Source organism: Oncorhynchus gorbuscha, unplaced genomic scaffold (genome assembly GCF_021184085.1).
Source record: "Oncorhynchus gorbuscha isolate QuinsamMale2020 ecotype Even-year unplaced genomic scaffold, OgorEven_v1.0 Un_scaffold_885, whole genome shotgun sequence".
NCBI classification, from domain to species: Eukaryota; Metazoa; Chordata; class Actinopteri; order Salmoniformes; family Salmonidae; genus Oncorhynchus; species Oncorhynchus gorbuscha.
The window spans coordinates 184,000-200,863 of record NW_025745862.1 but is presented as its reverse complement, the minus strand read 5'-3'; the positions used below and the strand labels follow the sequence as shown (position 1 = coordinate 200,863).

Genomic DNA, 16,864 nt, shown 5'->3' with positions numbered 1-16,864 from the left:
AGAGCAGTTAGGAACATACATGCTCACTGAGGACAGTGAGCTGAAGGACACTGACAGAGACATTCTATGGGCGGAGCTTCATAGAGCAGTTAGGAACATACATGCCCACTGAGGACAGTGAGCTGAAGGACACTGACAGAGACATTCTATGGGCGGTGAGCTGAAGGACACTCAGAGACATAGAGCAGTTAGGAACATACATGCCCACTGAGGACAGTGAGCTGAAGGACACTGACAGAGACATTCTATGGGCGGAGCTTCATAGAGCAGTTAGGAACATACATGCCCACTGAGGACAGTGAGCTGAAGGACACTGACAGAGACATTCTATGGGCGGAGCTTCATAGAGCAGTTAGGAACATACATGCCCACTGAGGACAGTGAGCTGAAGGACACTGACAGAGACATTCTATGGGCGGAGCTTCATAGAGCAGTTAGGAACATACATGCCCACTGAGGACAGTGAGCTGAAGGACACTGACAGAGACATTCTATGGGCGGAGCTTCATAGAGCAGTTAGGAACATACATGCCCACTGAGGACAGTGAGCTGAAGGACACTGACAGAGACATTCTATGGGCGGAGCTTCATAGAGCAGTTAGGAACATACATGCCCACTGAGGACAGTGAGCTGAAGGACACTGACAGAGACATTCTATGGGCGGAGCTTCATAGAGCAGTTAGGATCATACATGCCCTCTGAGGACAGTGAGCTGAAGGACACTGACAGAGACATTCTATGGGCGGAGCTTCATAGAGCAGTTAGGATCATACATGCCCTCTGAGGACAGTGATGCAAATTCTTAAGTTAGGATCATACATGCCCTCTGAGGACAGTGATGCAAATTCTTAATCGCTGCCAGTAGGAGACAATTTTTTTTTTTATGGTTCTTTTACAGCAGTCTAATCTCATCTGACAGCCAAACCTCAGCTCAGTCTAGGGAAGAATATAGGTTAAATGCAGCAGTCTAATCTCATTTTACAGCCAACCCTCAGCCCTGAGCTGAGAAGCATCCATCGCTTGAGAAGAAAAATAAAAGCCAACTAACTCCTTTCAGTTACATGGAGCAACTTTTTTTGGTATTCAGCTTCGCAGCCAATGAGGTTAACCTCTCCTCCTCTCCCTGTCCATCAAACTCCCTCTGATAACATCCTGTCTCATTTCATTCACATCCTTATAAGAGCTGTCCTATTAAGGTACATAGTGCAGCAGTTATATTTGCCTTTGATTATAGTTGGTACAAATGTAAAATAAATATATTTTGTAGTAATGTAGTATTGATAAAGGAGTACTGACAGAGGGATATAGTTGATAATAATGTGTATTGATAAAGGGGTGCTGACAGTGTGATATAGTTGGTAGTAATGTGTATTGATAAAGGGATACTGACAGTGTGATATAGTTGGTTGTAATGTGTATTGATAAAGGGGTACTGACAGTGTGATATAGTTGGTTGTAATGTGTATTGATAAAGGGGTACTGACAGTGTGATATAGTTGGTTGTAATGTGTATTGATAAAGGGGTACTGACAGTGTGATATAGTTGGTAGTAATGTGTATTGATAAAGGGATACTGACAGTGTGATATAGTTGGTAGTAATGTGTATTGATAAAGGGGTGCTGACAGTGTGATATAGTTGGTAGTAATGTGTATTGATAAAGGGGTACTGACAGTGTGATATAGTTGGTAGTAATGTGTACTGACAGTGTGATATAGTTGGTAGTAATGTTTATTGATAAAGGGGTGCTGACAGTGTGATATAGTTGGTAGTAATGTGTATTGATAAAGGGGTACTGACAGTGTGATATAGTTGGTAGTAATGTGTGCTGACAGTGTGATATAGTTGGTAGTAATGTGTGCTGACAGTGTGATATAGTTGGTAGTAATGTGTATTGATAAAGGGGTGCTGACAGTGTGATATAGTTGGTAGTAATGTGTATTGATAAAGGGGTGCTGACAGTGATATAGTTGGTAGTAATGTGTATTGATAAAGGGGTGCTGACAGTGTGATATAGTTGGTAGTAATGTGTATTGATAAAGGGATACTGACAGTGATATAGTTGGTAGTAATGTGTATTGATAAAGGAGTACTGACAGTGAGATATAGTTGGTAGTAATGTGTGCTGACAGTGTGATATAGTTGGTAGTAATGTGTATTGATAAAGGGGTACTGACAGTGTGATATAGTTGGTAGTAATGTGTATTGATAAAGGGGTACTGACAGTGTGATATAGTTGGTAGTAATGTGTATTGATAAAGGGGTGCTGACAGTGTGATATAGTTGGTAGTAATGTGTATTGATAAAGGAGTGCTGACAGTGTGATATAGTTGGTAGTAATGTGTATTGATAAAGGGGTGCTGACAGTGTGATATAGTTGGTAGTAATGTGTATTGATAAAGGGGTACTGACAGTGTGATATAGTTGGTAGTAATGTTTATTGATAAAGGGGTGCTGACAGTGTGATATAGTTGGTAGTAATGTGTATTGATAAAGGGGTACTGACAGTGTGATACAGTTGGTAGTAATGTTTATTGATAAAGGAGTGCTGACAGTGTGATGTAGTTGGTAGTAATGTGTATTGATAAAGGGGTACTGACAGTGTGATGTAGTTGGTAGTAATGTGTATTGATAAAGGGGTGCTGACAGTGTGATATAGTTGGTAGTAATGTGTATTGATAAAGGAGTGCTGACAGTGTGATGTAGTTGGTAGTAATGTGTGCTGACAGTGTGATATAGTTGGTAGTAATGTGTATTGATAAAGGGGTACTGACAGTGTGATATAGTTGGTAGTAATGTTTATTGATAAAGGGGTGCTGACAGTGTGATATAGTTGGTAGTAATGTTTATTGATAAAGGGGTGCTGACAGTGATATAGTTGGTAGTAATGTGTATTGATAAAGGAGTACTGACAGTGTGATATAGTTGGTAGTAATGTGTGCTGACAGTGTGATATAGTTGGTTGTAATGTGTATTGATAAAGGAGTGCTGACAGTGTGATATAGTTGGTAGTAATGTGTATTGATAAAGGGTGCTGACAGTGTGATGTAGTTGGTAGTAATGTGTATTGATAAAGGGGTGCTGACAGTGTGATATAGTTGGTAGTAATGTGTATTGATAAAGGAGTACTGACAGTGTGATATAGTTGGTAGTAATGTGTGCTGACAGTGTGATATAGTTGGTAGTAATGTGTATTGATAAAGGGGTACTGACAGTGTGATATAGTTGGTAGTAATGTGTATTGATAAAGGGGTACTGACAGTGTGAAATAGTTGGTTGTAATGTGTATTGATAAAGGGGTGCTGACAGTGATATAGTTGGTAGTAATGTGTATTGATAAAGGGGTGCTGACAGTGTGATATAGTTGGTAGTAATGTGTATTGATAAAGGGGTACTGACAGTGTGATATAGTTGGTAGTAATGTTTATTGATAAAGGGGTGCTGACAGTGTGATATAGTTGGTAGTAATGTGTATTGATAAAGGGGTACTGACAGTGTGATATAGTTGGTAGTAATGTTTATTGATAAAGGGGTGCTGACAGTGTGATATAGTTGGTAGTAATGTTTATTGATAAAGGGGTGCTGACAGTGATATAGTTGGTAGTAATGTGTATTGATAAAGGGGTACTGACAGTGTGATATAGTTGGTAGTAATGTGTGCTGACAGTGTGATATAGTTGGTTGTAATGTCTATTGATAAAGGAGTGCTGACAGTGTGATATAGTTGGTAGTAATGTGTATTGATAAAGGAGTGCTGACAGTGTGATGTAGTTGGTAGTAATGTGTATTGATAAAGGGGTGCTGACAGTGTGATATAGTTGGTAGTAATGTGTATTGATAAAGGGGTACTGACAGTGTGATATAGTTGGTAGTAATGTTTATTGATAAAGGAGTGCTGACAGTGTGATGTAGTTGGTAGTAATGTGTATTGATAAAGGGGTGCTGACAGTGTGATATAGTTGGTAGTAATGTGTATTGATAAAGGAGTGCTGACAGTGTGATGTAGTTGGTAGTAATGTGTGCTGACAGTGTGATATAGTTGGTAGTAATGTGTATTGATAAAGGGGTGCTGACAGTGTGATATAGTTGGTAGTAATGTTTATTGATAAAGGAGTGCTGACAGTGTGATGTAGTTTGTAGTAATGTGTATTGATAAAGGGGTACTGACAGTGTGATATAGTTGGTAGTAATGTGTATTGATAAAGGGGTGCTGACAGTGTGATATAGTTGGTAGTAATGTGTATTGATAAAGGGGTGCTGACAGTGTGATATAGTTGGTAGTAATGTGTATTGATAAAGGGGTACTGACAGTGTGATATAGTTGGTAGTAATGTGTATTGATAAAGGGGTACTGACACTGTGAAATAGTTGGTGGTAATGTGTATTGATAAAGGGGTGCTGACAGTGTGATATAGTTGGTAGTAATGTGTATTGGTAAAGGGGTACTGACAGTGTGATATAGTTGGTAGTAATGTGTATTGATAAAGGGGTACTGACAGTGAAATAGTTGGTTGTAATGTGTATTGATAAAGGGGTGCTGACAGTGGATTTATTCAGGTCTCTTGAATACATAAGCAGGGAAGATCATGATATGAAAATATCACCAAGGAAAAATGTTTGACATTGCTCCTTGGGGAACTTATAGGTTTTTATGAGTTGTTAAACATTCATGTTTAGCTTTCTAGCTAGCACTCACTAAATTGTTTAAACAAATGAACAAGCTCGCTAGCATGTGATCCGACTGCTCTTTGTTCATCTGTGATTTGTCAGCCGATGTTTGTATATTTACTTTTGAATAGTTAAACAAATGTAGGGTGATGCAAATTGAGCTCAGAGCCGCCGCCTGCCCCCACCCTGCGGCGTCCTACACCTGTGTCTAGCTTTCATTCTACAGAGAGCATGTGGTTCACTAGGACGACAGAACTCAGGAAGCTTTTTGCATGCAGAGCAAAAATGAAAAGGCTAACTATATATGCTTTGCATATAGGTCTAAACCTTTGGAGATGCCTCACACCTGTCATCAACAGCAGAGTGACTGGTGAATGAGTCTGGGTTAGATTTACCTGGATGTGGGGTAAAGGCCATGTTGTCCACTATGGGTGCTGTGTCTATAGGGGGCGCTACCGCTGCAGAGACGATGCCCACCATGTACAGGAGTGGTTTGTGTTTGTCATGGACTGTTAATGACTGGACTGTAAATACTGTATGTGATGTGTGATGTGTCTTTGTGCTGTGGCAGTGCTCGGTTGGCCTGCTGTTGCTACTCAGCTGGGCAACAGGACGAGTGGGGAACATGGACTTCACTGGCACCAGTAGGACAAGGGGAAAGGGAACACTGTTACACCATGTTAGAAATAGTTTCGTACCACCACCCACATTGGTCCTAAGAGACAGTTTAGTGTTAATCCAGATGGACAGAGACAGAGTTAATCCAGATGGACAGAGTTAATCCAGATGGACAGAGTTAATCCAGATGGACAGAGTTAATCCAGATGGACAGAGTTAATCCAGATGGACAGAGTTAATCCAGATGGACAGAGTTAATCCAGATGGACAGAGTTAATCCAGATGGACAGAGTTAATCCAGATGGACAGTGTTAATCCAGATGGACAGTGTTAATCCAGATGGACAGTGTTAATCCAGATGGACAGTGTTAATCCAGATGGACAGTGTTAATCCAGATGGACAGTGTTAATCCAGATGGACAGTGTTAATCCAGATGGACAGTGTTAATCCAGATGGACAGTGTTAATCCAGATGGACAGAGACAGTGTTAATCCAGATGGACAGAGACAGTGTTAATCCAGATGGACAGAGACAGTGTTAATCCAGATGGACAGAGACAGTGTTAATCCAGATGGACAGAGACAGTGTTAATCCAGATGGACAGAGACAGTGTTAATCCAGATGGACAGAGACAGTGTTAATCCAGATGGACAGAGACAGTGTTAATCCAGATGGACAGAGACAGTGTTAATCCAGATGGACAGAGACAGTGTTAATCCAGATGGACAGAGACAGTGTTAATCCAGATGGACAGAGACAGTGTTAATCCAGATGGACAGAGACAGTGTTAATCCAGATGGACAGAGAGTGTTAATCCAGATGGACAGAGACAGTGTTAATCCAGATGGACAGAGACAGTGTTAATCCAGATGGACAGAGACCGTGTTAATCCAGATGGACAGAGACCGTGTTAATCCAGATGGACAGAGACCGTGTTAATCCAGATGGACAGAGACCGTGTTAATCCAGATGGACAGAGACCGTGTTAATACAGATGGACAGAGACCGTGTTAATACATAGGTCTTTCATCCTTTTGATTGTTATAATAACGTCCGTTACAGTGCAGACCAAACTATTGCCAATTAAAGCCTGCTTGTCCACGTGTGGTGTGTCATATAGTCTCCCCTCCAGGCAGATCAACTGTCACTGTATCACGCACTGGACAAAGGAGAGGGAACAAAGTTACATCATGGAGGGAATTCTATCAGTGGGTGGGCAATGACAAGCCCTTGGGACAGATTTAATGAAACATTGATGGTAAAGTTGGATGCCTTGGGGCGACACGATATAGACCATCTGTTACGGGAGGAAAGTGCACTAGTCCGGGCTGAATTCAGTCTACACTACTGCAGGTACAGACTATAATATTAACAACTCCATTACATATGAAACCAAAATGAAATACTGTGAGAATGAATGTAGTCAACCATATAATATACCACTAGTGTTTTCTAGACTAGTTGATTCGTTTTTCATTCATCTAAAGACTTGGTGTATAAAGAGATTTCTTTACTTGATATCTAGATTTAAATCATTTCCTGCTGTATGGCCAATCCTTGAGACGTGCGAACCTTAAATTGTCCTGCAAATCTCCCATCCTACTGCGTAATGTATATGCGCGCATCGCTCATGATCTAGTCGGTCTTACTCACGTTTTTTTTGCACAATTGCTATCGCATTCACTGTTGACTTAACTAAATACATTTCCATAGTCCCGTTTACTCACTCAAACTATTAGGTTATACTTCTACTAGAACCAGACCAAATCTGATACATAAACCACACGTGTATTCATTAGTCTATTTGATAAGTCAATTTAAAGTTGACGTTACTCTATACAGGCAGACGTAGATTAAGATAATGTATTACACTTCTAAACGTTTATTTTATACACCTGACGGATTTGCATTATAAGTGATGGGAGGGGCACACTATTTGACTTAATGGTTGGCCATCTTCATAGCCCGATATTGAAAAGCGAAAGCACTTTGAGTTAATACAGACTCTGAAAAGAAACACCAATCACTTGTGTAAAAGTATTGATTACGTGTTACATTGTTTGGTGTATTACTATACAGCCGTCTTAGGTGTTGAGGCACAAAGAGAGATCTTCCCCAAATCCCTGTTGCGGGCTAGTCAATCGGAACCCCCTCCCCACATTGGTCTCACATCGGAAATATGCTTCTACATGCTGTAGAATGGATGAGTTGATTTGCATATCGACAGTGAGGGTAATAGCATCTGCATCTCCGTGCGGAATAATGAGCAGTACATTTAAAGCTCGTGGGATTAGTATTTCTACCAACGAGCCATAATGAGGCAGATCTTATAAATGATTCAGTGTAGGGCTCGTCTGTAGGTCTACTGCTGCTACTATTTGTTGAGGCATTCTTCAAGTGCTGTGAAATGGAACGACTGCCTGTCTTATTGTTTCTCTAGTGTGAGGCTGAGGCTGGGCAGGTAATATAATAGTGTCCCTGTTCATCTCGTTAGCCATTTGAGGGCTCACTCACTAATACAATAAAATGAGCAGAAAGTCAAAATGTAAACTACATTGTTTTAATAGTTTCCCCAGCTACCATTTAAACAATCGCAGAAAACTTAATTGGATTAAAACATAAATTAGTTGAAATCAAATAAAATAATTTATAAACATTGTTACTTTGGCAAAAAACCTAAGCCACCATTTGTGAGTTACATCTTTTGTCCAATGGAAATAAAATGCAAAAACGGCAGATCAGCTTAATTTGCTACATGGTTAAGTATCATTAGAGGGCTCACTAATGCAATAAAGTGAACAGAAAGTCTAAATAGTTTGTCTTTCACAGATGCAATTTCAAACAATCAGACACGTAATAAATTAAACACAAGTTAATTGAATTATTATTTTTTAAATACATCGTTACTTTGGCATAAACATATGTTGCTTATTTGGGAGGGTTACTCCATCTTTTTGGCCCGAGATGGAAAATATTAACTGCAGAAGCGGCAGATGGTAGCATTTGTCAGCGTGGTTAATCGAAGGGTTCCCTCGTTTCTTCAAGGGGAATTGAGAGAAGAATTGTGCTGGGGGCCTCTAGTCATCTCAGACATTGATCTTCTCCTTGGGAACAAATCTGCAGGGAAGAAGTGCAGAACGGTTAGCCTTCAATTCATACTAGTCAATATTAAAAGATCAACATTATGTAGTCGGCAAGTCATTAAAACAAGTTTCTCATTAAAGAGTGTGTTAGTGACAACTAGTCATTCAGGGCAGGTGGTGCAGCGGAGCCTCACCTGTCTTGTCAAGAAAAATAAACTACAGGGAGAGCTAGAAAGTTCATGCCCCCTCGGGTGCTGCCATAGTTACATTAGACATTCCAATCCAAGAAGCCTCAAGGGCATCAAACATAAACATTACACAAGCTGGAAAATGCCATTTCAACAATGAGTGGTTTGGAAGGAGTCAGAGGCGGAGTTGCAAAACAATCCCCAAAAATGTTGACCTCCACTGCCAGCTAGGTGGAGGGTGTGGGGTCCAAGTCTGGGTTTAAGGCTCTTTTCCAAGCTTAAAAAGGATAAACATTCACAGCAACACAATGGGCCAGAAAAGGTTCAATATATTCTGCCACATTCAAGACTATTGTTAACTGAGGATTAAAATCAAATCAAATTTTAAAAAGTAAATAAAAAGTGCAGACTGGGAAATGGATGAGCATTCAAAATCTAACTCAGAGTTCCAAGTCTAGAGTGCTGACAATTTAACCTCGTTTCAAACCCCAGTGATCTAGAAAGCACCATAAATCCAGAGAATGGCAGACTGACAAAGTCCCTTGACAATTTGCCCACAAAGAACGCTATGCCATCCTCCTGTCCAAAAATGTATTGCATGCTGCATAAATGTCATATGCCAGGGAGGTATACTGTAGCTAAGGTATGTTGTGTAGTAAGCCGTTAGGGTTGTCACATGGGCTACTAACAATTTGGTCCTTCCCCTCCTCCCATATTACAGAACTGTCAGATTTTAAGAGCTTTCATCGTCTGTTTATACACCCCCTTTATCCTATGGTTCTGACTTGGTGTACAGGAAACTTTAATTTGTTCTTTTTTTAAGGCCCACATTAACTAGGCAAGTCATTTATGAATTATTTTCAATGACAGCCTAGGAACAGTGGGTTAACTGCCTGTTCAGGGGCAGAACAGGTTTACCTTGGCAGCTCAGGGATTCAATCTTGCAACCTTTCAATTACTGGCCCAACGCTCTAACCACTAGCCTACCTGCTGGTTACTAGTCCAACGCTCTAACCACTAGCCTACCTGCTGGTTACTAGTCCAACGCTCTAACCACTAGCCTACCTGCTGGTTACTAGTCCAACGCTCTAACCACTAGCCTACCTGCTGGTTACTAGTCCAACGCTCTAACCACTAGCCTACCTGCTGGTTACTAGTCCAACGCTCTAACCACTAGCCTACCTGCTGGTTACTAGTCCAACGCTCTAACCACTAGCCTACCTGCTGGTTACTAGTCCAACGCTCTAACCACTAGCCTACCTGCTGGTTACTAGTCCAACGCTCTAACCACTAGCCTACCTGCTGGTTACTGGTCCAACGCTCTAACCACTAGCCTACCTGCTGGTTACTGGTCCAACGCTCTAACCACTAGCCTACCTGCTGGTTACTGGTCCAACGCTCTAACCACTAGCCTACCTGCTGGTTACTGGTCCAACGCTCTAACCACTAGCCTACCTGCTGGTTACTGGTCCAACGCTCTAACCACTAGCCTACCTGCTGGTTACTGGTCCAACGCTCTAACCACTAGCCTACCTGCTGGTTACTGGTCCAACGCTCCAACGCTAACCACTACCCTGCTGGTTACTAGTCCAACGCTCTAACCACTAGCCTACCTGCTGGTTACTAGTCCAACGCTCTAACCACTAGCCTACCTGCTGGTTACTAGTCCAACGCTCTAACCACTAGCCTACCTGCTGGTTACTGGTCCAACGCTCTAACCACTAGCCTACCTGCTGGTTACTAGTCCAACGCTCTAACCACTAGCCTACCTGCTGGTTACTAGTCCAACGCTCTAACCACTAGCCTACCTGCTGGTTACTAGTCCAACGCTCTAACCACTAGCCTACCTGCTGGTTACTAGTCCAACGCTCTAACCACTAGCCTACCTGCTGGTTACTAGTCCAACGCTCTAACCACTAGCCTACCTGCTGGTTACTAGTCCAACGCTCTAACCACTAGCCTACCTGCTGGTTACTAATCCAACGCTCTAACCACTAGCCTACCTGCTGGTTACTAGTCCAACGCTCTAACCACTAGCCTACCTGCCACCCCATTTCAAATTGTCAGTGGAAAAGACTTCGGCAAGTCAGAATCTTTTTTTTTTTTTTTACTGGAAAATTAGGCCGAATTAACCGTTTCGCTGCCAGACAAGACTCCACTGATAGAAAGGTGTAGCAGTGGTCAACTGTTGGGACAGCTGTATGTAGGCCCTAACAGTTTGTCACAGTTTGTGAAATGTGTTGTGTTGCATCTAAAAAAAATATATAATATATAATATATATATATATATATATATATATATATATATATATATATATATTATAAATGCGGACGCTAAAATCGCAACTGTATAGACCTACCTATAATTTGAGTGGCGTTGACTGCACGTTCATAAGATGTTGTCCTCGACCTCTTACACCGAATACATAGTGTTGGGTTATAGTTACATTTCCTCGTATTGGACCAATTCTCTTGGTTAACTTCGTTGGAACAAAGTAAGTCAAGGGGTTTGCTAGTCTGATGTCACAACCTGAAATTTGGAATTGCGCCAAATGAGGTTCACTTTTGCATACTTGCAGGGGGTTTAATTATGTAACCTTTCTGCACTCCAGGATGGATTGTAGCCTACGTATTTCTGGTGTTTAGGGCTGGATTCAAGCTATCTTTGAAATTGCGGAATATCGGCGTTGAATGGAATTAAATTGTATTCGTCGTATCGTCAACCCACCCCTTATGGGATTAATCGACAAAAACATTCATAATTCACTATGGTAAATAAATTAATTCCGGCGTTCTCCGCATCAGTGAAAAATAAGAAATCAAGAATACATGGTAAATAAGGTTAAACAATAACAACGCTGGAGCAGTAAACACAGAAAAAAGACATTAGTCACTAGGATCCAGTCTGGCAAAGTACTCATGACAGACAAGCCTATACACAGAAAAAAAGTGTACAATTTAATTCCAGGCTTTATCTAAATATTCCTCAAACGGTTCAAGGTACAAATACATTTTAAAAATCCTCCTCACTCAGCCACATAGTGCATATCTGGTGTGGTTTCTGGAATAAGAGAAAGCTTATCTCATGGGAGAAAAGGGCAATAGAGAATTAAACTAATTTTATCCGGCATTTCTTCAAGGTCACAATAGTTACATCGTCTTTCCTCTTCACCACAATACCGAAGTGTTTCACTACGCAGAGAAAATATCCTGGCTTTTTAGAAAGGTCAGATATGTCTTACGAATTCACCCTTAACTCAAACAGGCTCATGATTAATCTCCTCCAATCATAGTCTTCATATTGCATCAGTTGTTTAATAATATCCATGTCTCCCTTAAATTAGATTCGTGCAGATGTTCAGTCAGACATTTCAGTTACCCAGGCGCCCCCTATGGACAGATACCACTGAAACTGCTAACTATTCTTGCAAATCCAACAGTCTATTCCAAAATGTCACCATAGACGCCATCCATCTCACCTGGTTCCCAGCCCATGTCCCCAGTTATTCCAAGTATAGGTGCAAACGTGGACCTAAGTAACGTACTGTTCGGTTATGAACATGTTCGTTTTTAAAATACCTCTTGGCACCCAACATTCCTGCTGAATAGCCACAGTTTGGAATACGTAGCGTAACCAATATCTTTGAGTGTTTCCTATAACTCACACTCGCCGAGGCGGCCAGGGCAGATGTTGCGTATAGAAAGGTAATGTTTATCAATATTTTTATAAATGCTAGTAAACTCAAGAATGTCTTCACCAAAACTGAAACACTTTAGTAGCTGGTTATCTGCGTGTTTGGTTCGTCACGAGTCGACATTTTACACACCAATTGACTACACAACATGTTCTGCAGTTCTTGTTTAGTTCACCATCAAAATAATAAGCATAGGCAGTCTTATCACGCTGTTTTTTAAAATTATTCTTACACCGTTCTTTTATTCCCATTTTTACACTAACAATAGGTACTCAGCCTTGCGCATTACTGACCCTAGATCCATTAACTCATCATTCCAATAAGGCTTTTTAGGCTTGATAAATTCAAACCTCCCATTTCAGAATATATTACGTCGTCATTTTTCATACCACACATCCAAATCAAAAAGTTTAGGCATAGTCACAGTTGAAAAGGCAATGAGCGGAGACTGCGTTCACGGTAAACCCTGGATATGTCGGCTCAATCGGAAAATACATTTACATTTTAAGGCCGATCTTCCGCGATACAAATTCAATCTAGCCTTAACAAGTGTATATTTTAAATAGGCTTTATACCGTGTAGACCTACACCTTTCTAAACAAAAACTTTACTTTGAAAATGTACCTGATCCTCAGTGGAACAGGTACAGCTAGTAGGTTTCAGAACATATGCAGTTATTTGAAGCGTGTTCCAATGACATACTGGTTATTACTTTAAGCGTTTCTGCCCATCTAAACTGTAGGACAATTTGGAGAATCTATTGAAAACAGTCAAGCGGGGGAAAAAGTCGTGGCCTTTCAAAAGAGGAACATCGGACTCGCCTAGAAGTTAAGTTGGTGCGTATAACCCGTAATTTTAGATATGATCAAATGTGATGGCCCGCATTCATAAAGTAGTTGCTTAACGTTCACTTAGTTTCGTAATGTCGCTGCGTCAGGGAAGCGTACACAGACGTTTCTGCTTTAGCCTTCAGTGCGGGTATTCATCATTTTCATTCAAACCAGCATAGGGAACAGGTGGTGCGTCTAATCAGGGTTGCCCCTCATCTGCCAATTAAAAATTATGTGGCTTCTGGTCTACCTGTAGACAAGCAGGTTGTGTGGTGGCCTCGTGGTTTATTAATTAATATATATATATAATTTCTTTAAAAACGTGGGTTTCGCTAATAAAAGACCTTTCAAGCATGTTCCAGCAAAGCCAACATCAGACCACCCTTAGGCTGTTTATTTCTGACTTTGTGATATAATAGTTGCCACTGGGTGTCAGTATAGCAACCACAACCTAAGGTCTCTACATTTCTAGCAGAAAATAATTGGGGCTTGCATGTTATTTTGGCATTAATTAGTGTCAGTTTGTGCCATGATTGGCCCAGTGTTCTGTCACTCATGGGGACAGTACATAGTCCAGATTAAATACTTAAGGATACACATTACAGCTGTTTGGTCCTGCCATGTAATATAGTTCTAAGTGGCCTTCTAAAAGAAAAGGCTCAATGTCATTGGTCACAGAAAATGAAGTTAAATTAAAGGTACAGTAGCTTTGGACTGAACAGGTCAACATTTTAGCTAGCGGTCATCATTAAATCAAACCAATGCATTTTAATCATTGTCATATGAAGATAAGTATAATTTAACATAACGGTGCTCGTCGGCTATAAAGATCACACAAGTTGGAAATAACAAAATTCAACAATTAGTCGTTTGGAAGGAATCAGTGGCTAACTGCAAAACAACCACTAGCCTGCTATTCAACAGAGTGGTTGTGCGTTTACCATAAAGCTAGAGAATGACAGACTAACAAAATGCCCACAATCTGGAGTATGGAGTTCGCACCACCAAGATTTACATAAAGTCGCCACTGAGCTCAGTGAAGACTGATTGGTCATAAAAAGGCTAGGGCTTGGCTTACCTGCGTGCTCCAACTTCCGACACCTGGTAGAAGGCGGGCATCGACTCCGCTGACATTCCTTCCCATTCATAACTCCCGGGAATCGGTGCGTCTGTCTCGAAGTGGAAATTCCATCGACGCTGGTCTCGTTCAGATATTTCCTCCAGCTTCGCCTTCAACTCCCGGTTCAGCGCCTCATGGTCGACGGGTCCAAATAAGTTCCGACAAACGCTTGAATGGCGACGGGGAAGAGTTGCTCTCTCTGCCACCGCGGTCTCCAAACCAGTTGGCGTCGGAACGTTCGTCATGACGTCCTGCAATATGTCCAGATTGAAGAAATAAAAAATGGATGTTACCTCTAACTTCCGATGCGATCACTGACATTTTGTGAGCAGTAGGCTATTTAAAGGCCCGAGGATGCCGACTATATTATTGTCCGGTCTTGATTATTGGTTGTCCATTTGAGTGAAAACACGCCCCTTTCACCTTTTAAATGTCGTGACTGTAGTCTAATTAGGAGGTTTTGCCGTTTTATCAGTTCATTGGGCAATTTCAGGTTAATATTACTCAGAGAGAATATATGAAGGTTTGCAAAGCAATTCCACTTTCTTTACTTGGACTTATTATGAACACTTTGTTATTTGTCAGCTCGGGGATTCGATCCAGCAACCTTTCAGATATTCAATGAAATGTATTTATAAAGACCATTTTACATCAGCCGATGTCACAAAGTGCTATACTAAATTCAAAAGGCACTCGCACATCTGAGCAGTCTTATTTGCAGGTGCATGGCAACAGCTGAACAAGATGAAGGGAAAAGGAAACCGCACACTGCTCTTGATAGTATCACAGTTATTTAATAAGATTAGGTATCGGCCTCACGGCCTACGTCAGAGCTTTTGTGAATTTTGAACCCTAACCCTAATTTTTTTAAATTTACAAAAGCTCTGACGATACGTAAGCTTATTAAATATCAGTGATACTATCAAGAGCAGTGTGCGGTGGTCAGTACATGGCCAAGATGTTCAAACGTTCATAGATGACCAGCAGGGTCAGATAATAATAATCACAGTGGTTGTAGAGGGTGCAACAGGTCAACACCTCAGGAATAAATGTCAGTTGGCTTTTCATAGCCGATCATTCAGAGTTAGAGACAGCAGGTGGGGTGGAGAGAGAGAGAAAAACAAGTCTAATTGGGTGGCTTGGTGGGGGGGTATTTGGATTGGCACCTAATGAGGTTCACTTTTGCATCCTTGCAAGAAGTTTAATGACAGACTTCTGCACTGCAGGAGTGATTGTAGCCTACTTATTTCTGCTGTTTGGGGCAGGATTCAATCTGTATCGTCGAAATCGCGGAAGATCCGCGTTAGAGCTCTTTTTTAATGTAAAAGGAATGAGCGGAGGCGGTATTAACTGTAAACGCTGTTATATCGGCTCAATCTTAAATTGCCTTTACATTTCAACGCAGATTATCTGCGATATTTCAGCGATACGGATTGATTCCAGCCTTTAATAAATGCGGCTGTTTTAAACGGTTTTAAACCTTGTTGGCCTTTACCTTTTAACAAAACAACTTTGCTTCGAAAATGTGTCATATCCTCAGTGGAACAGATAAACAGCTAATAGGTGTCAGAACATTATCAGGTTATTTTAAGCATATTAAAATGATAGACGAGGATGTGCTTGTCAATAATAAATATCTATTGAAAACTTGGAATGATTCAAGCGGAAACTTGTATGGTGTTGTGGCCTATCAAAAGGGGACCGTCAGGCTCTCCCAGAAGTTTGGTTGTTCGTGAAAACCCGTAAAATCAGATGAATAAAAATGGGTAATGTGTCCGCATTCAAAAACATGTCGCTCAAAGCTTACTTAATTGTTATTATTATTGTCACTGCATCAGTGTCCACATACACAGACGTTTTTGCTTTGCAGCCTTCTTCAGTGTGTAGATAGAAACCTTTTTCATTCAAAACAGCATTTATAGGGAACACAGGTGAGCAACGGATGAGCAGCAGGTGCTTCTAAACAGGGTTGCCAGTCATCTGCCGATCAAAAAGGGATATTACTCACCGTTTTTGCACGATTGCTATCGCATTCACTATTGACTTAGGTATGTGCATGTACATGACATTATACATTACCATATAGTCACGCTTACTCCTTATTCTCACAATAAAACTATTAGTTTATAGGTTATTCTCCCACTAGAACCAGACCAAATCTGACTAACGTTAGTGGTTTATTTATTTTTCAGTCCATTTGATATGGACCGTTAGGTCAATTTGACACATTCATCTATACCGTCAGATGTAGGAGAAGATACAATGTATTGCACTTCTAAACTTGTTGATTTACGACAGACGTGTTTGCTTTAGAAAAGGTAAGTCAAATAGTGTGTACATGCCATTAACGGTTGGCCATCTTCCTAGCCTGTTATTGAAAAGTGAAAGCATTTGGTGTTAACACAGAATTTGAAAAGAAACGACAATCATTTGTGTAAAAGTCTTGGTGTTACATTGTATGGTTATTACTATACAGATGTATTGGGTGTTAAGCCACAAATCAGAGATCTTCCCCAATACCGTCATTCAGAAAAACGCCACATCGGTCTCAAACCGGAAATATGCTTATGCTGTTGAATGGAGTATTCATGTACATATCGACAGTGCCAGGGGGTGTCCCTGCGCATTGCTGTTGAGGGCTCACTAATGCAATAATAAAAT

The 16,864-nt window shown here is 40.9% G+C and overlaps 1 protein-coding gene across 1 annotated transcript; it reads right to left on the bottom strand.

The window, feature by feature from the left end:
• Positions 1 to 7,833: 7,833 nt before the first annotated feature.
• Positions 7,834 to 14,532, bottom strand: LOC124020706 (cyclin-dependent kinase inhibitor 1B-like). The gene is made up of 2 exons (XM_046335957.1): positions 14,162 to 14,532; positions 7,834 to 8,404 (listed from the first exon to the last, which is right to left on the bottom strand). The coding sequence occupies exons 1-2, from the start codon at positions 14,446 to 14,448 to the stop codon at positions 8,374 to 8,376; spliced, it is 318 nt and encodes a 105-aa protein (XP_046191913.1). The 5' UTR covers positions 14,449 to 14,532; the 3' UTR covers positions 7,834 to 8,373.
• Between the last annotated feature and the right edge of the window lie 2,332 nt (positions 14,533 to 16,864).

What these genes read in the sequence shown, in the direction of transcription:
- LOC124020706 (XM_046335957.1), bottom strand. Translation starts at nt 14,448, where the DNA reads ATGACGAACGTTCCGACGCCAACTGGTTTGGAGACCGCGGTGGCAGAG. An exon ending in TCGGAAGTTGGAGCACGCAG is followed by an intron (nt 8,405 to 14,161) that starts GTAAGCCAAGCC and finishes TCTTCCCTGCAG; the next exon opens with ATTTGTTCCCAAGGAGAAGA.